The 22,144-nt window shown below is 38.3% G+C and overlaps 1 protein-coding gene across 2 annotated transcripts; it reads right to left on the bottom strand.

The window, feature by feature from the left end:
- Positions 1 to 3,181: 3,181 nt before the first annotated feature.
- GFI1 (growth factor independent 1 transcriptional repressor) lies at positions 3,182 to 21,711 on the bottom strand. Of its 2 annotated transcripts, none has more exons than XM_075182375.1 (7): positions 21,445 to 21,711; positions 14,960 to 15,231; positions 13,734 to 13,907; positions 9,508 to 9,893; positions 9,174 to 9,311; positions 8,486 to 8,651; positions 3,182 to 5,186 (listed from the first exon to the last, which is right to left on the bottom strand). In XM_075182375.1, exons 2-7 carry the CDS (start codon positions 15,075 to 15,077, stop codon positions 5,008 to 5,010), a joined length of 1,161 nt encoding a protein of 386 aa, XP_075038476.1. In that variant the 5' UTR covers positions 15,078 to 15,231; positions 21,445 to 21,711; the 3' UTR covers positions 3,182 to 5,007. The 2 variants fall into 2 exon arrangements, with proteins under 2 accessions (XP_075038476.1, XP_075038477.1); XM_075182376.1 differs by having other exon boundaries at positions 14,960 to 15,188.
- Between the last annotated feature and the right edge of the window lie 433 nt (positions 21,712 to 22,144).

The raw sequence follows: 22,144 nt of genomic DNA, 5'->3' as shown, positions 1-22,144 counted from the left end.
AAGGTATCAAGATGCGAGTTTCTGGCGGGTTTGAAAAATGGAGATGCTGCCTATAGCAACCAATCAGATTCTAGCTATCATTTTGTAGAATGTACTAAAGAAATGATAACTAGAATCTGATTGGTTGCTATAGGCAACATCTCCACTTTTCAAACTCACCAGAAACTTGCAGCTTGATACATTTACCCCCATTACTCTGCACACTCCATAGAGATCTAGGGACACTGTCGGTCATGAGTACATACACACTGCAGGATTAGAACCTCGTTGCATTGTTGAACGACATTTTTAGTCCAGTTTTAAAATCAAATTAAACGATACGATGGGCTTTGGAATGATGATCGTTCATTGTTGGAGCGTACACACTAATGCGATATTGGACGTTTATTGTGTGATTGACCCGATAATCGGCTGAAAACTGTTTAGTGTGTACCCAGCCTTAGGAACTAAATTGAAAGTGTGTAATGTATACAGTGCTCCACTGGGTCAGGGGTTACTTTGCTTATGGTGGAACTATTGATCAGTGGTTGATTAGCTTTGCATCACTATTCTCAGCTAATGGGATCATAACATTGTAGATAGAATTAATGGCTACCCAATTATCATGCATAAAATTACAATTTACAAGTTCACAGAGGTCAGTTTGATTTGCTTATTTGAAGCCTGGTGTTATATAGGTGGTAAGGCTAAAACAAATATTAGGCTAATATCAACATAAACCAGGATCCACTATATTTCCAAGAACATTTTGTGTATTGTGAGAACTGCAGCAGGTTTAAGTTGGCTGTATGATTAAGTCTAGTTTACTCCACTCTTATGAGAAACTGGAAAACCCATAAACACTGAAAAGTGTTTAAGAAGTGGTTAATGTATTTTACAACTAGCTTAACACCCCTGCAATGTGAGTCCTGCAATCTATTATTTACAGCATGAAAATGAAGCAGGATGGGTGGAACGATACAATCTGAATAATTAGGTTTTGGCTGGCTGAATCTGAAGGTAAAGCTACTTAGTATTCATCAGAATCTGCCTTTGTCTACACTTAACAACCAGGCACTGCCCACATGTGTCACCTGATCTACCCAGCTAGATAGGAAGCCCACCTTATACAATATAACCTTCCATACCTGCTACTTACAAATAGTTCCATAGCATTTCTGTATTACTTTCAAGCATGCAGCACTTATTGACTCATTGTGGGCTGTGTCCTAACAAAGTGCTAAAGTAAATAATCCGACACTTGATTATACAGATTATTTTTTTTTATTGAAAGCCTGAAAAGCAGTGCTTTCACCCTAGTGCTCGAAAAAAAAGTGCGTAACTTTAAAAAACGTGCATAAGGGTGCGGTACGTGGCCCTCTTTAAGAAAGGAAGGGCCCTAGTCCCCGACCCCCGGATCCAAAAAGGACCCTTAGGGGGCAAGGGTCTTCAGGCCCCCCTTCGCCGCAAAGCTAGGGGGGGTCCCTTTGGCCCTGGGGTCCACCGAGGCTTCACCCAGGGCTCTACGTCTAGTCCACCCCTAAGGGGAGGACCTCCAGTGTTTTCAGGGGGGCCAGAACCTCAGGGCCTCACAGCCCCCCCTAGATCTTTCGGGGGGAGAGCCCATAAGGGCCTAACCCGCACCAATAAAATCCAAGTGAAAAAACATATAAAAAGGTGATAGGGACAAAACGGTGAGTAAATAAATAGTGCCGTGCATGACGGCCCCAGCCTTTCGGCCGAGATGTTAAAAATTGTTCCTGCCTAGCCAAAAGGCCGGGGCAAGAAAGGGTGGTGGTAGCTGGAAGTGAGATTGTGCTCTGTGCCTTTGTGTCAAGTGAGGATAATTTAGACCTCAAGTGATATCCGGCACCCCTGGGTCACCACTCCAGGGGCACTTTTTAAACTCAGGCTTCCAAGCTACCGGCCTTCTGGCCAGACCAAGCTTTCCCATGGTCTTTTCAGGTTGGGCGAGGCCTTACTCAGACAGGTACTCACTTGATCTTAGCCAAAAGGCCGAGAAAGCAGATATGGCTGTAAAATCGTTTTTATTTGTGGGTGGTCAGATGCAGGTATAAGTAGAGGATGATGATGATGAACACCCGAACTAGCGAACTGTTTGTAATTAGAGGGCTACAATTGACTCACAGACACTAATTGAGACTTTAGTGGTCACTGGGCCATAGATTAGAATTTGTGGAGCATGTTTTAGCAAAGATAAAAACAAAATTTGCTTTTTATGTATGTAACTTATTCCTGCTGTATTAGCTAGGTAATTCAATTTTGCATTCATAACATAAAAAATAAAAGGTTTATGTATATGTTTGCACGTTGGATAGAAGTATCTGAGGTGTCTGTTCCACTCTGAATACGGCATACAAACATATACACTTGAATGTGATTTTTTCAATCGCAAGTTCCGCTTACACTTGTGTCTGACTGTAACAGAGCTATTTCTCTTGTTCTTTGTATTGGAACTAGTACAGATTTAGCCTGGCATATCAAGGCTGTATGAGATAGAATACAGTGTTCTAATTACTAACGATGTTGAGTGAAAATGTCATAATAATAGTGTTCAATGTCCTCCGTGACAACACCGTTTTGGATTTGCTGAGATGCAACCACCCAGAAGCAACGTCTCGCTGAAAACTATATTCAAATATTGCCAACTATGGGATGGTCTGATAGATAGATAGATAGATAGATAGATAGATAGATAGATAGATAGATAGATAGATAGATAGATGGATACAAAGATGATAGATAGCACGGTGGCTAAGTGGTTAGCACTTCTGCCTCACAGCGCTGGGGTCATGAGTTCAATTCCGACCATGGCCTTATCTGTGTGGAGTTTGTATGTTCTCCCCGTGTTTGCGTGGGTTTCCTCCGGGTGCTCCGGTTTCCTCCCACACTCCAAAAAAAAAACATAATGGTAGGTTAATTGGCTCTATCAAAAAATTGACCCTAGTGTCTCTTTCCCTCTCTCTGTCTGTGTGTCTGTGTGTGTGTTAGGGAATTTAGACTGTAAGCTCCAATGGGGCAGGGACTGATGTGAATGAGTTCTCTGTACAGCGCTGCGGAATCTGTGGCGCTATATAAATAAATGATGATGATGATGATACAAAGATATGAGAAAGATTTGAGATTGATAGATTTGATTATTTTAAAAAATTTAACATGATCAACCAATGAAGAAATTGTATTTTATTTAAAACATATATTTTTTCCAAATAAATAGCCAACATTAAACAAATCACACTCAAGAACGGTCCAATGCCGATATATATTTACAAACAGCCTTACAAGTACAGCTTTACCTGTGAGTTACACAGAAAATATTTTCTGTTTAAGGCAAATCATTTCAATGACCAAATCAAAGAGTGTGAAGCATATCTTATTACATCTCATCCTACATTGTACCTAACAGTATCTCTCAGATAGTGAAAAATGCACCAGAAAGAGCTGTATGCACATTAGACAGGGGCGGAACTCTGCATCGCTGGGCCCCATAACATAGTTTGGATAGGGGTACAGTAATGCAGGTCTGCAAAGAGCAGGGAGACGAGGACTCTGCTTCCCGGGCCCCGTAGCAGCTGCACCCCCTGTACCCACGGTAGTTCAGCCACTGCTAGGAAGGAAAATAAGGGCACTCTGTATGGTACAAATAGTAAACTTTGGGTCCCTGTACAGTAGAATAAAAATAAACAGTATGACCGTGCTACACCGTCCATTGTTTTAAAAAATAAATGGACCTGGCTTGTTGAGTGATCTGCCATAGATGGGGGCTACATCCAGCGACATCTGTTTGACTTCCATATATGCAGATGTAACAAGGAAATTTAGCAAAATGCAATTTATTCTCCTGTAAACGTCCTTTTATTAAATGCATTGTTTTATCTTTCTGGCTTACATCTGTACTTTTCAGTTTCTTTATATCATATAAACAGAGTTATTTATTTTGTGACCCTTAAAAATAATGTTGTTTATTTTTGATGCCCTTAAATATAACACAGAGCTGCCCTATAAGTATAACTGTATCCAGTATAGAGATCAACGCAAATCTGTGCCGTCTTCAAGGGCAACACAAATAAACAACCTAGAAGAAAGATAAAGTAGTGTATTTCGTTAAAGTTTCAGGACAACAGGAGCAAGCCAATAAATTAAAGTAATCTGGAGGTGTCCCCACCCCCTTAGGTTCACAGTGAAGTAGGATTCTGCATCTGTCATGATAGGTACAAGTGGATAACGATTGTGACAGTATCTGCAAATGAAAACATAATTTAAAGGGCACTTAAGAGAATAGGAAATGTCATCTTGTTGGTATCATCACCAGATGCAGATAGAGCACAATTGCACATGACAATTAAATCTGTCCCCTGACATTTCCTTCCCAACAGAAGACACAAGAGTGATAGATTGCTTTTACTTCTAGTCCAGACCACAAGTAAGTCGGTGGGAGATTCACATTGAACAAACTGTTAAAAGACCAAAGCAAAGTTGTTTTCTAACTGCACTATAAGGGTACTGTAGTAAAGGAATATTTCAGTTGTATGTGTGTAACAACATATGCCTGCCATTATAGACTAGAAAAATAAACACACACATTAAAATAATTTTTACTAATTAATTTAGTCAGGGTTTAGAAGTTCAATTCCCACTTTGTTTTGTTCAAGAGTCACTCTTTGCACGCTTTTAATACCCTGGTAACTCCTTTGTATACATCCTCCAGACCTGAAGCATACATCCATAATTGTATACTTTAGAGTTATTATAGTCGCAAGTGGAAGTGTACCGGACTATAGACCTTGGAGTCTGCTAGTGATCTTGGTCGTGGAAGACTTGTTTCTTCAGAAGATACTGTTGTTGATGATACAAGTTAATGAACACTCTCTGAACTGAGATTTCTGCATATTCCACCCTCATCAGTGCTCAGTGAGTCAACACCGCAGATTTTCATATTGAAGTTCACCTAGTGTTCTCAGCTGACAAAGGTTTCCTGTGTGGTACAATGGAGTTTTCATTTCTCGATCATTTGAGACCATGCTGTGTTTCACGATGTCTCCTCAGATCTACCTTCCTCTGAAAGCCCTTGCCACATAGGTCACAGCCAAATGGCTTAAAGCCTGTGTGCTTCCTGCTGTGTGTGATCAGATTGGAGCTCTGACTGAACGCCTTGCCACAGACTTGACACTTGTGAGGTTTTTCTCCTGAAAGAAAAGTGGCAAATGGGAATTAAACTGGCATCACATATATGTGGTTTACATACTGAGTACATATATAGCTCTTACATGATATTGGAGTTTAAATATTGCCATTTGTCACTCTTAAGCTGGGTACACACTACAGAAATTTCGACCAACTTTTTATGCCGAGCGATTTTACATGCGACCGATGGTTCGATCGCTCGGTCCATGGACTGCATACACACTAGCCTTGTTTAGGACGATAAAGGGAAGAGCGGACGTCCCTTTAGCGACTTTTTACAGCCATGTTGTCGTGAGCAATGACTGTAATTTCGTACACACTGCAGCGACATTTGCGGGAAATGTAACGAGATACCAAAGACATTAGCATAAAGGGGCGGAGCTTTCGCAATAGTTAACTCCCAAAGCTGCCTAAAAAGAGAAGACTACACTGTCTCTTCATTCATTTCCGACATAGACGCAAAGGGTAATAACACACGTGCTTTACACAAGTGTAATGGTCTGCAGCCAGACAGGTGCAATATACATCTATACAAAACACAGTGATGTGCGGACTGGGATTGACATAAAAATTTACATACACACGCCCCCCAGGTCGAGGAAGTATCGGAGGATTGTCGTGGATCGGTCGGAAGTTCATACACACTGCACAGCGGAAACGAGACTGGAACGAAAATATTAAACGGTACGACCAACCAAATGAGGCGAGAATCGTCCACTTGGGCAGACTTTCGACCATCGTGTCACAGTACACACTGACCCGACTTTTGAACGAGTGGTCGTATGTCTGCAGTTTGAGCCGATTATTGGACGAAAACAGTGTACCCAGCTTTACACGCCAATGTATCATTAATTAAAGATTAGAATTCTGCTTTTGAACTCCTAGTTTCAAGTGATCGGCTGTTTAGGCAAATTACTAAAATGCCATTTTTGCCTGACGTAGAACAATATGAGAATTCTTATATAGGAACTGTAACTTGAGTAGGCTGTAGATAATCATTTCATGCGTGTCTGAAGCACTCTTAATCATAATTTATCTGTATAGATGCTTGACAATTGTTAGACAAATATTTACACTAGGACAAAAGCACTTAACTCCTATAGTACCAAATCATAGTGTTTCTATCTGTTTCTGACATAGAAAATATACTAGTTGCTGCTTAGTCTCTTCATTGCCAGGTAAGAGCATATGTTCTTACAGAGTAATGGACCATAATTACCACTAGCAGTGAAGAAGTTAAAGAGCCCTCTATTTTACTTTTACTCAGCTACATATTACAATGGAGAGTTAGAGCCCAGGGGTGTGTGTGGGGGCACTGCTCAGCATCAGTCAACTCCGTTCACCTGTCATTCTCAGTGTCCTTTTAAATCAAGGCCCAACAATAGGTTGCAAATCGTCTTTTACAAAAGCCCTGGTGAGCAAACACTGGCTGGATGGTATTAAAACAACACTGATTGGATTGCTAGGATTCAATTGATAAACAGATGCTTGTAATGAAGGAAGATCTCTCCACAACTATTGTTCATACACTGAATTTAGTACCCTGATGACGGACTAGGTTATGAACTAGAAAGCAGGATTGGGCTTAATTCAGAATGTGAAACGACATGGCTCCCACAATAGGTTGCCGAAATACAATTTACAGTTTGCCCAGACCGTGAAAATACAACAATATACAGTACAATTTTATTATAACAGAAAGCGGAAGTAGAATAAACAAGACATATGATACAATTAATTTACTAATGAGTAGTGCTTATTGTAAATGGATTTTTCTACAAATGTTTAAAAAAATAGATGGACACAAGCTGCTGCCTGTAAGGGAGCATATGAGTCTGTATTTGTAGGTAGTAAGATTTGTACTGCAGAGGTTAAGTGAATATCATTCCTAGACATCAATAATATAGTGCCCTTCATGGACAAATCACTATGAGAAATGGCTTTAACATTTGAACAAAAGTATTTCTTAACCAACAAAACACAGAGACAGGGAAAAAATTATTGGGTGGCAGAAGGATGGTTGGTCCATGGAATTCTTGGTTAGTGTCTTGTATTAAGGCTATATTCATTTAAAGGACTCACTAAAGTACAGAGATGTTATTCTAATCACTGGATTGCTTCCTATGATCCAGCATCAGCTTGGCTTCTGCCTTCATTTACTTAGACATGGAAATTAACCCTAATTTTATTCACTGGTGACAAAAAAAAGCATATTATCTGCTAATTCCTTTCCGTTTCATTAATCCACAAAACTAGTCAGAGCATTTATTTCAAAAGATCCAAGTCTTAAGCTGGTGCTAGGCTTTACCAGTACAGTACGGGTACTCTGCCCGTTCCTTGACAACCACTGACAGCGATACGGGTGTCAAGGTTCAGCTTAGTAGAGACACAAAGAGATGCACAGACCAAAGTCAGTGTTGTAAAACTTCACATACTGGAGTATTTTTGAATCATTGTACAGTAAAAAAAAAAGCTTTAAGCCAATCTAATGTGAAGACGATGTTAACAATAAATAAAATTGAACTTCACGATTAAAAGGGAAAGATACCAATAAATTATGTTTGGCAATATTACCAATAAATAGAAGACATGTTATAAAGTAGTCTAATGTTAACATGTAACATCCAGCAAACATATGTGCTAGTACTGTCAGTGGAATCTAATTAATGAGTCACTGATCCAGCTTTACCTCCATGTCAAACAGGCTTTAAAGGGGAACCTTCATCCTACATATAGCTGAGGCAGCCACATATTAGGTACAATCCACCCATAAGGATACAAATTACCAATTCACTAGGAACCAATGACAACAATGCAGCGTTACTGGGATCCTAGATCCTGGTAAATTGATTAGCTGCAGGGGGTGGTGGCTAAGGGGCTCGGAGGTAGGGGGGGCAGCAATGTCAGATCCCCCCACATCTCTGAGCCCACCACTACCGCCCATCACTGCCCCCTGACACCCTCACCAGATGCCCCCACTTTGCTCTCAGTAGATCAGAGAGAGGACCTTTCTGATAATCTGCCAGTCCAGTGCATGTGCTGGACAACGCATGCCCAGAAGAGCCCCCTGCTCTGATCTATTAAGAGCAGAGAGTGGGTCCTTGGAAGGGAAGAGCAGCATCACCAGGGATCTATGCAAATTTTGCTGTGGGACCCAGCAATGCATTCTTGATTAAGTTGAATATATTTTTGTTAATAAGGAAAATACGTCCAACGATGTTAAGTTTGTTTTTCTATGAACCCCACAAATGTAGCCTACAGGTAGGCTATAAGGGTACGGCGTATAGTGCTAGGGACTCACCTGTGTGTATGAAGGTATGTTTTTTCATGTCAGACTTCTGATGAAACCTCTTGCCGCAGTACTGACAGGGGTATGGCCTTGTGTCTGAGTGGATGAGTAAGTGTGTGGAGAGGGTAGACGATCTCTTAAAACTTTTACCACAGATTTTACAGTCAAAGCTTCTTTCCTGCAAAAGAAAAAGTATTCATGTATATGTAATGGTGTGTTTGAAACAGTGGCACAAAACTCTTTCCTACAGTATTTTGGTTACTTTGCAAACCATATGAAGAAGTTTATTGGTGTTAACGTAAAAAGCTGTTTCTAGTGAATATGTCTACAAAGAGTGCAAAGCAAAGGGACGAGCTCAATCATTGGCTGGATTCTTGTATCATTGCCCCATTGTAAGGTATGTTGAATTCATAATGTAAAATTGTGGTGACTAGTTTGCTGTCACACATGCCAGTCATTCGGGGTATCTGTGTATACAACAGGGGCCAGGCGCATTCATAATATTGCACAGCCATAATGTTATAATTTGCCTTTTACGGAATGCCCCCTTTACTTTCTGTAGTAGTGATTTGCAAGACATTTGTTAATATGCTTTCTTATTACAGATTACAGATCCCTTTTTCCACACTTCCCAGAAACAGCCTCTGTGTGTACATGCAAGAACCCCATTACTGGCACCACTGATTCTCCTCCTTTATACCTGGGAGTGAACTGCTTTATGTTGCTCCAAGCTGACAGCATGGCCAAACGTCTTCCCACACATTTCACAGGCAAAGGGTCTTGTTCCACTGTGGGACCTGCGCACATGCACTTCCAGGCCATGGGGTGTGGAGAAAACCTGGGAGTAAAGGGGGAATAGTGAGTGGTCATTCAAATGAAAATATATTACAGTAATACTATCTTAATAATGTAATCTAAAGGAAGACATGATTAATCAATCTGGAGAATAAGTCATGGCTAATCTATCTCATGAATCCATTAAGATATTTGACTTAAAATTTCTGTTATGTGGTGTATCCATGATATATGTTTACCTTGCTGCACTTTATACATTTGTAGGAGTCGGTGTTAAGCAGCAGTCGTGTGCACAGCAAATCGGACTCCACCTTAATGCCTTGTGTCTTCTCTCCATACAAAGCGGGGTCGGCGCGGGAATCTCTGTAGCGAGACACACCCTGCGCATAGTCCCCATAGAGCCCATGCACACCCCTGTCAGAGCTGTAGAGAGGTGGAGGATGAGCTGGTGGATCCCTGTCTCCATACAGGCTCAGGGATGAACTTCTCTCCAGTCCTGATGACCTGTAGTTCTGCACCAGCTGTCTAAGCTCAGACCCTGCCAGGCTGCTCCACATATATGGCTTGAAGGACACAGGAAAAGCTGGAGAATCATCCAAGGATGGGCAGGCGGACCTTTCTGAGGCTGGGAAATGAATGAAAGTAAAAGAGAAAAAATAAAGGATATGTCTATATTACATTTACATGGATCATACATGTCTAGTTACAGACAGGCAATGAAGGCCCTGCTGCCTTGATTTAGTAACATTACACTTTATACTAAGGATGCATTGAATCCATATTGCATTCTGTGCAGCCAATTGCCAAACCAAATCCTAATTTGTATATTCATATGAAGGTGGCCAGACCCAAATGATAAGATCTTATCTTTAGTTTTAGCTCTGTGAGCAATGACACGTTTTGGATTCAGTTGGCTAATAACTAAGGGTTTGGCTGAATCCAAAATTCACTAACATCCTTTTACATTTAGCCATATCCTAAACAGAATCCTGAATGTGGTGCATCCTAAACACTTTGATGGCGACAATTTAAATAACAGAGTATAAACACATCCTATTCCTCTGTAGCCTAATCGTACACTTTGAAATTTTTTTACAAATATTAAAATATAATTTCATATATTATCTGTCTGTTTATACCATTACTACTCACGTTAAAATACTTCTAACCGTAGCAAAACAACACAATAGTGCATATTAAATAAGTTGGGCTAGGAAATATTTTGGCGCACATTAGAAAAGTAATAGGTCTGTTACAAATATTCTAAACAAAATTCCATATCTGTTTTTAGCCAAACATATAATATCATACTGAATGCAGATCATGCTGTATAAGGTAATTACTTAAACACAAAATTAAATCAGTTTAGTAAATAACCATGTGTTTGAACTTAGGGATCCAGCAAATTCATATTTTAGAATTCAGCTAAATACCAAATATTGTTTTTTGTCAAATTGTATACCCCATTTTATATATTAAATGGGGCAGGAAAATCTTGAATGATAAAATAATATCATTATTTTTTTTTAGTTCCAGGAACAAATTTATTTGCTGTCTTGTACTGGAAATTGCAGGGAAATCAGGATTTAAATTTGGTTGGTGGAATTCTAATTCTTGGTAAAAACCCTAAATATATCCATTGATATGTGCACCTGATGCTTGAGGAACAAGTATTGCACTTCGAAATCAGTCTCAGGGCGAATACCTGCATACAGGTCACCTGTTTTCTACATGGTTCACGGCTACCATAAGCCTCAAAGTGCTCTATCTCTGAAAAAAGTGCATAGATTTGTATTATTATCTAAAATAAATTGTTTTCCCGCTTGGCAAGCCCTGGTGATTCCTTTCAGCTTCCCTGGACAAGTTACTCAAATAGGAGAAGAGACTGTCCAAATGCCCATATTCTGTTTGATTTTGCACAAATCTCTTCTGCATCCAGGGACGGGGGGACTGCCAAAGTGGCCAATGTCTGTTTGATTCAGCACAAATTTATAAGTGCATATAATTTATGGAGTTATGGGTCCAAAACCTGCTTTCTTTGATGTTTTTTTCTCCTAGCGCATCTCCCTCTATTTTGATAATTAAAATTTGGTCAACAAGTCTATATATATATATATATATATATATATATATATATATTCAAAACACCATAACTTTATTCACATAAAAAGGAACATCAACCCTTTATTAACATTGTTTGATTCTATTATTTACTTTCCTATTCCTAAAATATAATATAGCTGCCTTGCCCACAATCAGTGGCTTCAATGTAATTGCCAACACAGTGTGTGTAATGTATGTAACATGCACACAGGAACGACACTGGTGCAAACTGTTTGGCATGACACAACTTTGCTTATTTTTTAAATACATTTAGAAGAACACAAAAAGAAACTAAGTACTTAGAAACTCAGTATGTGTTATAACACAGATATTTCCCAATTTTGTAAGAAAGTGGAACTCACATTATGTAAATAAAAAGGAAGCAATATTTAGGGTGTATACATATAATCCTTATAGAAAAATAATTTACAAATTGGGGCATATATATGTGCTCCTCCCTTAAAATAAATAACAAATGTATGCAAGTTTAATATACTACTTTATCTGCCTACTGTAATTGTTTATTTTAGAAAATCAGAAACCTGCAGCTGCCTAGCTAGAATTCAAGATATACTATGAACATACCAGTCTTATTTATATATTTTTCATTTTTGATGTTAAATAATATATAAAATGTATTATTTTGCTTTAATAAACCTATTAGTATAATTATTATTATTTCAGTGATAGCCTCCCTTTGAATTATTATTAGAATACAACTCCTGGCTTCATTCCAACAATCATGTTACTGGAGGTAGGAAACTACATGAAATTTAGTAATCAGTCATATATAGATATACAGCCATACATGAATCCTGCATGGTGTACTCATATTATTAGGGGAGAATGGTATCTAGATCGGTAATCGATAATTGGCCAGTCCACATTGAGGTATGTAAATTGTAATGATATATATATTATATATTTATAAGCACTGGATTCTGAACAAATGGTGCAAAGAAATTAGAAGCCAGGTACTGATAAAATAATGAAGTGACCAATGCATCATAAGGTCTAATTAAAAAATGTACGGAGAAATTACAGTATTACCATGCCAATTATACAACTAGAATGAACTATGTAGATTGTATATAGAGTGTACTAGATATAACACCTCTGTTACATCCCTGAATTGTACACTGTAATTACCACCTCTACACGTCCGGAGTAGATGCAGTACAGGCTTCTATTACAAATACAACGCTTAAGATTCTTCCCAAAATCGGGATTTGGGATCGATAACTTTACCATGTCCGTATCACAAAATGAGCAGCCAAAACCAAATTCACTATATCACCATACATTGCATGCAGTCCCCCCCCCCCCCTTATTGTTGTAAATTCATTCACAATTAACCTCTTCCGCTCCAGCCAAATAAAACTGGGATTTTATAGCAAACAATAAACAGGACCATGGTTATTATAAAATAATTCTTCATATTGTGCAAATATTCTTTTAACACGTTTTAAAAAACAAAACAAAATTACATTTGTTTCAGATGTAACCAATATAAGATTCAATTAAAATAACTGCATTACTGTTCATAGCAGCCCCGTACGAATCAATAGTAATGGGAACATAAAAAATTACTATATTGCTCAGTATTTGGTTAATATAGAATGTTTGGTGCACATAATGTTATAGAAAAGTATGTAAATAAGAAAATCTGGGAAATTACAGTCTGTTCTGGATCAAAACATCGCGACTTTAAAAACGTCTGTATAGATGTATATATATATATATATATATATATATATATATATATATATATATATATATATATATATTTTACATATTTACATATACATTAATACTGCGCAAGTGCATTGCATTTCAGATGCTATTTTCTTACACTTTGTTACTATAACAAACGACAACCAACAACAAAGATACATCAAAATTTATGGGAATTTCAGGGAAAATCTACACTGTATTAATTCCATCTAACTTCCCAACACCAAACCTCAGATTTCTTAATATGCCAGACTTATTTACTCATGATTCACATATGGAACTCGAAGATATAAAATCCAAAACAGACAGATTATTTCCATTGGTTACAATTAAGAATGTGTGCAATACAGTGAACTGTAATATAACTGCAACCAACGAACAACGATCGTATTTGTTTTCAAGGATTGCGATGATTTGTGCAGACCAACAGGAGTTTTATATGTGATAATATTATAGCTGCAGCTGGGGAATATAAGGGCAGCTCGTTTTATAATCACATTTATCACTGAGTATATTTATTCTGTGTCTGTATTACTGAGACACCTGTCTGCTGTATTTTGCGGGTGTCTTATCAGATGCAGCAGTGACAGATCCAGGATGTACATAACCCCAGTCTGGCAGTTATTACCTGGGGAGGCAGACGGGGAAGGGGGTCTCCAGAAATCCTCGAATTCAGACGCAGTGGTGTCGCAGACACTGTCTTCACAGCTGCGGGGAGAGTCTGAGGACGCGTCTCCAGACTCCCCCAGGTGAGAGGACACAGGGGAAAAGCTGCCTTCAACTTCAGGTAGAGCTTTGCTTTCTGCAGAAAATAAAGAATAAATGAATTAATAATAATTCCCTAATTTCCCCAGAAAGTAATTATTCAAAATCTGTAACTATAACCCGAGCAAAACATATTTAACTCAACTCCCATCTAACAACCTTGATCACATGGACTGGATGACAAATGCAGAATGTGTTATTAAATAATATTACTCCAGTTTAATTTGATTTTTTTCTAATTTTCAGGTTGTCCTTACGTTTATTATTAGCAATCACTTTAATTTATGAATGGCATTGAAAACAATTTGAGTAAAATAATCTGGCAGAAGCACCAGCTCTCCTAGGTTGTCGATCAGACCACCGAGGCTCAAGCCTAGGGCAGCCAGATGTGTAGTCACGTGACAGTTCCCATTGTAAAGATCGAGCGATGTATTTACCACTAGACCCCTTCCAGAAACCGGTTTGTATGTAAGTGAATATATAAATAGTTACCGGTCGGAAAAAGTATAACAAAGCAAATGTTTAGATTCACAATCTTGACTGCCACAAATCGCAGTTTCATAGAAATTAAACTATATAGCGGATGTATTGGAGTCAAAATATTTTTCTTTTATATTTTGAAACTCGTTAACTGAACTATTTGAAATCAGCAGTAAAAGAGGATATCAAACAGTAAATTCACTTTTAATCAGTAACCTACGTAACAATATAGATTAATTTATATATAAATATACAGTGTGATATGTGTCAATATAAAACATAGAGATCAGAACGTCTCCCAGGAGCTATATATATATATATATATATATATATATATATATATATATATATATATATATATATATATATATATACCTATAAATATACCTATACATATATACTTATATATAAATACACCTATAAATATACCTCTATAAATATACCTCTCTCTCTCTCTCTCTCTCTCTCTCTCTCTTTATATATATATATATATATATATATATATATATATATATATATATATATATACATATATCCACCGTTAATTGGCATTGCTAGTAAGAACAGTAAGTCACAGGAAAGTGTAGAGGGTGTCCTGATTTTTCATACCTGCACAGATGTACGCCAGAACAGTCTCCTGTTGCAGGCTGTAGTCGTCTCCATCTGTAGACCTGTGCTGATGGTAGCTGTGAGCCTTCTTGCTCTTGACCAAGAATGACCTCGGCATGGCTGCAGCTCTGAGGCCTATTTCCACCACTATCAAGAAGTTCCAGAAAGACCAAATAAACCCACCAGCAGCTGCTTCTATATCTTCAGAGTCCAAAATCTTGCCTGTTATCTGCCAAGAGATTTGACATCCATTGGTTAGGAGGAGACAGGAGCTGGGGAGGGAGAAGTAGAGGAGTGTGGGCGTGGTTAGAGCAGGGGGGGGGGTAGAGCACGTTGGGCTGGGCTTCAGGACAGATTACAAGCTCCATTCACCAGGTGGCATTCAGACAGGTGGCTGCACACTGACATCTTCCTATCACCCTCCCTACCATGCACCAACAATGCACAGAAAAGGAGGGGGGGGGGGGGGGGGGGGGGGTCTTCAGCCTTTCTTATAGCTTCCTCGCAGCCCACCTGGGAAATCAAACCCACCATGCTCAATGTCTGACATTGTGTTACCCAAACCATGTTACTCAATCCCACTTTATCTTACATCAGGAGGCCGGGCTGGTGACAGAGTAGTTTGCAGGCTCTTGAGCAAGATGTGGGACACCAGCAGAGGCAGAAGCAGCACAGAGATAAGACCATTCTACACTTGTGTAAGGGATTTGTGCTTATAGTGTAGCAATACCTAAACGACTTCCTAAGAAAATCGCAGTGCTTTAACCATTTGCATCCTCACTTATTATTTTGCACGTTATCTTTACACTGTGAAAAGCTGTCATATATATATATATATATATATATATATATATATATATATATATATATATATATATATATACACACACAATTAATTTTAATATTAACTATATTTGCATTGCATTTTCACACATTTAATGTTTAGTACTGCAGTGAACATAAATCATATCTTTTCTACACATAATGCAGATTGAAGGATGCAATGAGGCATCTTTGGCCCACTTTGTGGGTGCTAAGTGGTTGGTGCTGGATTTGCTGGTAGGGCATAGCTCCATAGATCGTTGCTGGAGGAGATCAGTAAGGATATCCGATCCAGTCGGTTGCTGTCTGTCTCTGCAGGACATGGAAGCAGAGGAGCCAGCCAGCAGATATAGGTCATTATCAGAGACATCATAGAGCCTCTCATTTCTCCAATCATGTCTCCCAATCGCCGGCAGCACCCGAGCTGACTAAGGGCAGGGTGCCGGTGCACACACCATGGGGCACACTATCAAAGACCGTCATCTGCAAAACTGGGGCATTAAATATCACACACATAGTGCCTGTGGCCGGGAGACCCGCAGACATCCTGCAATAAGGTGCCTGAGTCATGTCGTGGCTGCAGACAGAGCTAGATGACAGAGTTTAGATTAGGATGGATAGATAGATAGATAGATAGATAGATAGATAGATAGATAGATAGATAGATAGATAGATCGTATTACTATATTACATATTTAAAATAAATTGAAGGCTATATATCCTAAGATGTTCTGCAGAAGCCTTTTACTGATTCATTTGTTCTAATGTGATCATCTGATGACCATCATTATAACACATTACAGTTAGAAGCATTTTTCATTTAACGCAAATAAGTCTATCATTATACAAGGTAAATATCACTGTACAATTGAATCACGCTATGACAGCTCAAGCCACTGCAAACCCACCAACTTTCATAGTGTGTAATAACTTGACGCCTACAGGCTCCAATGTTACAACCATTGTACAATTAGCTACAAATGAAATACATTATAGAGACATTCGAGCAAGTAATGCATAGTCAACGAATATCATCTTGTAAAAGTATTACAAATAAACACACTTGCTACATGTTCACACCATACTGCCACTGCCTCAGCTAGAGCCCCAGATGTGCAGACGGGAAGGTTTGACTCATAACACAAGATTAAATATATGAGCGGTTTCTAACCGGGTATAGTGAGCGCTGCACTGTAAAATCTGTTCCATCATGAACTAATGAACCCATCTTGATTTATAAGCAAATCAACCAGAACAGCTGCAAACTAAATAGATGTATTGCCCTGTTTTACATTGAGTCAAATCTTTGTTTGAAATATGTAGAGTGTTTTAAAAACTAAATCTGCATTGTAAAAAAAAAATACATTCCCTATTCCTCACTAATAACTGATGAATGAGATAAACCAGGTTTAGGCAGAGCCCAGCACCTTCATCCAGCCAGAGGATTGCTGAAGGCAAATATTTATCTATAGCAGCTACAAGTCTCTGAATGTACACCGTTACGGAATATATTTGCGTTATACAGGGTGGCGCTGCTGCTGATTATTATTAGATGTCTGTGTTTATGTGCAAACGTTTTTCACATTTATTTTATTTGTCACTAAATATGACATAAATCAGAAGTAGGCAACCTCCAACTTTCCAGCTGTTGTAGTACTACAAGTCCCAGCACCCCATGTCAGCATTTTGGGTCTTATAGATCCGCAGCAGTTGGAGAGGCGCAAATTGCTTAAGCTTGGTACAAATCTTTTAATTACGTTCAGTACATTGAACAAGTGAAGTTATACCAGCAGTGTATTTAGTATGTGCATCTATAAATATATTAGCACTTTTTAGGTTCATGATCTAGGTAATGATGTATTTGTGCTGTGCAGGTGAAGTATTTTGTTCACTGGCCGAGTGTTAGTATAGCAGAATCCAACCGAAATTTAGGGGTTAAGGCAAAATAGGATCAATAAGCAATTTATCAACCAGTATTCGAACTCAAAAATGTTACATATTTAAATATTTATTTTATTAAGTATGAGTTGACATTTTTTACTTAATAAAATATGGTAATCGTTTATCGTTATTATTCATTTATTATTTATTGGTTAATAGTTAGTTGTCCCACAGCCAGAAATACGTAACTATTATGTATTATTATTTCCTTACATGTTTGATTGCGAATTATTAATCTTATTCAAGTTGTAAAAACAATAATTAAAACCGTCTATAAAACAAAACACACACACACACACACACACACACACACACACACACACACACAAACACACAAACACACACACAGACACATATACACACACAAACACACACACAGACACATATACACACATACACACACACACAAACACACACACAAACACACACACACACAAACACACACACAGACACATATACACACACACACACACACACACACAAAAGTACCGACACTGGGCAGTCACAAAAGTACCGACACTGTGCAGTCACAAAATTACCGACAGCCTATATGTAGGTTTCAGGAGTGTCAGCCTGTGGTTTGAAGTAGACAGCCACCTGGATCTGAAATAGCGCACAAATGCATGTCTAGATGTGGCATACAACCTGGTGGGAGAGTGGCTGTTATACCACATCTGTTTATGTTTTTATCCTTGAGATTAACACACCTAACTAGAACTACACAGGAACAAATCAGAGTACTGCGATAAATCTATTTACACAACGTCCATTCATGAACAAGTTTCTCTTGTGCAGATTTTCTGTCCCAGACCTACTGAGAATATGGAGTATACCATGGAATAAAGAAACACTGTGTCACTTTAATTGTTAAAGGGGGAGGTACATTCTTTTTAAACACAAACATGCTTTATTTTATTATACTATAGGGAAATACTGTTAATAGCACAAAATAGACAATAAAAATTGTGTCATTTAGTCTTTAGATTGTAAGCTCCTAGGCCAAGGGTATGCTTTCCATTTGTGTCTGTAAATGTCCATCCTATGTTTCTATTCTATTTCTTAATTCTATACAACAGGTCCAGAACGTATTTGTATTTTATAAGTGAATAATAATATTTATTAGCACAAGTTTAAATGGGATGTTCTATCTGCTCCTCATGCATCTGTCTTCTGGAATTATTATTATCACCATCATCATGTATTTATAAAGTGCTGACATATTACACAGTGCTGTATATTGAGGTGATCAGGACACAAACACATTATATACAATGATGTAAAACTGAAAGTAAATATGAGCTTACAATTTACATAAACTTACATAAGGTAGAAATATACTAGATACAACCGCTGGATGTGCGGGATGGATGGAACCAGGAGAGACAGCAGAAGGTGGAGACACAACATAATTTGTCTCTGTATAAATCATAAAGCATCTGCTGTCACCCATACCTGGAAGGGGAAAGTCTTAATATAATAATCCAGTCACCTTTAACTCTATCAGATTAAGGGGTTCATGTTAAATTGAATGCAAATTGCATTCTTGGCGTATAATACGTTTATTTTATTTTTGCTTCTGGGCAAGCGCACAAAGCACTAAATCCGAATGTAGTAGTTTGTGTGCATGTCAGACGTAAAGAAAAGCACATTATACGCCAAGAATGCAGTTTGTGTGCCACAAAACAGCTCCTGAATGGGTATAATATACAAAAATTCTGGTCTGGTTCTAGAATGGACAGTTTCCGTAACAGCAACAGTCACCCTTCCAATATCTGTCTGATATGATGGGTGCTGTAGAGGGTGATTGCCGGCTTCTGGTCTAATCTCACACATAAACCTCTACGCACAAATGTGCTTCACCTAGAAATGGACAATTTACCTGCAATTAGTTCTGCAGGACTATTTGTGACATTGAGCCAATATTTATACTTTCATTAAATTGGCTTAAAATTATTTTAAAATTGGTTCTTACTAAATTGTTTAACACAGTCTAGGGTTAAAGAAAAAAAGATATTTATATATTATTTTTATTGTTGATGGTGTTATGAATAGCTATGTTTTATATAACTTCTGTAAAATGCACATTTACTGCCAGCTATCCTGCTTTGGCCATTAGAAAAACACAGTGGTTCCTGATCCACGCCTCCTGTCTGCACATACATCTATACAGGTACACTAGAACATGGATTAAAGGGGGGGGGGGACGACCAGGGTAGGAGGTGTTGGGGAACCCCGGCAAGGTCACAGCCGTGTGTTCATTAGTGTAAAAACAGCCCATCTTGCTAGGCAATAGGACCAGTGGCTTTTCCATCCCAGATATAAAGCAACTGTGTGGGAGCTAGTAATGATTTGATATATTTATATACCTCTGTCATCCTCCCCCACGTCTGCCTTATGTTGAACTCTTTGTACCTGATTAACTATGAACTCCTTAAAATGTGTTCACTGTTTGACTTAATCTCAACTCTGTTTATACCCAGCTGGAAATCTTTCTCCAGGCTTGTAATGTGAAGGCCAGATATAGTGATAATGATGGCTGTTAATGTGAGAAATATATGTCCCATCCCACCTGGTCCACTGCAGGACTCAACCAGGAGCAGCAGCATATGGGAGAGCTGACAGCAGATCTGACATTTCACTGGGGGCATTTCAAAGACTCCGCTGTCCCCTTCACTACCTCTCACATACCAAACCTATTGTTTACTAAAGCTGCAGGTCCACAGCCCTCAATTACTTATTGATGAGGCCTCAGCATGTGGCTGATGGGTGCATTTAAAACTGCACAGGCTTTTGTTAAGCAGACAAAAATGTAAGTTGTTGTCAGTGATAAAATCATAACTATGGGAGATAATATTCATGATTAATCAAACAGTCTGACACAAACCCTTCTCTTCCACAACCAAGGGGTATATTTACTAAACTGCCGGTTTGAAAAAGTGGAGATGTTGCCTATAGCAACCAATCAGATTCTAGCTGTAGAATACACTAAATAAATGAAGGCTAGAATCTGATTGGTTGCTATAGGCAACATCTCCACTTTTTCAAACCCGCAGTTTAGTAAATATACCCCCATAATGGCAGTCACAGATTGAAACTATCAGTATTTTCAACAACCTCAGCAAATCATGTTTAAATCCCTATGTTTTATGACAGACCAAGTGTACAGCACAATTCTGTTTTAGTCCTCTTTACTCTATGTATGGAAATCATATCATCATCAACATTTATTTATATAGCGGCTGCAAATTCCATAGCACTTTACATTTGGGAATAAACAGTAATAAAACAATACTGTAATATATTGAGACAGAGAGGTAAAAGAACCCTGCACGCAAGCTTACACTCTATGTGATATATATCTCATTGTCTACTCTTATTATCTCGCTTAATATGTATTTTGTAGATAACATCCCACTAATCCCTACTAGGAGAACTGTGTTGGTGCCATGCCATAGATCCTTGTAGTTCTGGAGAAGTCTTCCCTACCAGCAGGTGGATTAAACTGGCAAGTTAAGTATTATTGAACATTTTTAGCAACTGTGCATACGTGCACAATTAAAACAAAACAAAATAACTATAATACTAAAGAGAAGAATATATTAACAGCATCCCTGTAAGCATTTTAGTGTTATTACATTTGGCAGGAAAAAAAATAATTAAAGGGGAAAGGAATGAGGGGGAGCAGTCTAGAAACAGAGTAAATTAAAACCTTTTTAGCTTACCTAGCGTTTGGCGAGGGAAATCAGAGATGCTGCGCTACTTTTGGGCATTGTGGCTGTGAACAGTTACAATCTAAAAGAATCTTATTTTTGAAATGATGCTTTATTTTTTTTTTTAAGCAGTGTTCAGCCGCCAAAAACCACAATATCCACTTCCTGAACGTTAAGAGTTTCCGAAATCTTGTCTGAGCCTATAGGTCAGTTTTCCTCTCTATTTTCATCCCCGTCAGTGTCTGGAGTACAGAGACATTAGGGTGCTGCTGGATTAAGTTAAACAGTTGCTCTCAGCTTTGTATCATTGCACAAAACAAATACTGAATACTCTAAATTCACTCCCCCCCCTTCAACTTCCGTAATGGTAGTCACAGATTTAACACACAGATTGACTGAAACATCTGAAATCATTGGTGTGAGATGTACAGTCTAAAATGATGGTGATTAATTTGAGTGAATCTGTGAGAAAGAATGAATGCTTTCTCATTCAATATAACACTAAGGACTCATGGGCACAAGCATTAAAATCTAAAAATATAAAATTGACACTGTTTAAATGTAGTTTATTGATCACTACCATTAAATGTGCACATATGCATTTATAATCTATTAACATTAACATACATATGTAGTGCATTGCTATGACCTGGTTAGACTGTACACAGAATTTCTCTACACTCACAATGCACCAGCAAAGCACAGAGCTCAT

Source organism: Mixophyes fleayi, chromosome 8, assembly GCF_038048845.1.
Source record: "Mixophyes fleayi isolate aMixFle1 chromosome 8, aMixFle1.hap1, whole genome shotgun sequence".
NCBI lineage: Eukaryota > Metazoa > Chordata > Amphibia > Anura > Limnodynastidae > Mixophyes > Mixophyes fleayi.
This window is presented reverse-complemented; position numbering and strand designations above follow the sequence as displayed.

Bases quoted from the DNA above. Each gene is read 5' to 3' on its own strand.
- GFI1 (XM_075182375.1), bottom strand. From the start codon at position 15,077: ATGCCGAGGTCATTCTTGGTCAAGAGCAAGAAGGCTCACAGCTACCAT. The intron at 13,908-14,959 runs GTATGAAAAATC...TATTTTCTGCAG, and splicing joins TCTGGCGTACATCTGTGCAG to AAAGCAAAGCTCTACCTGAA. The intron at 8,652-9,173 runs GTATAAAGGAGG...TTTCTTTTGCAG, and splicing joins ATAAAGCAGTTCACTCCCAG to GAAAGAAGCTTTGACTGTAA.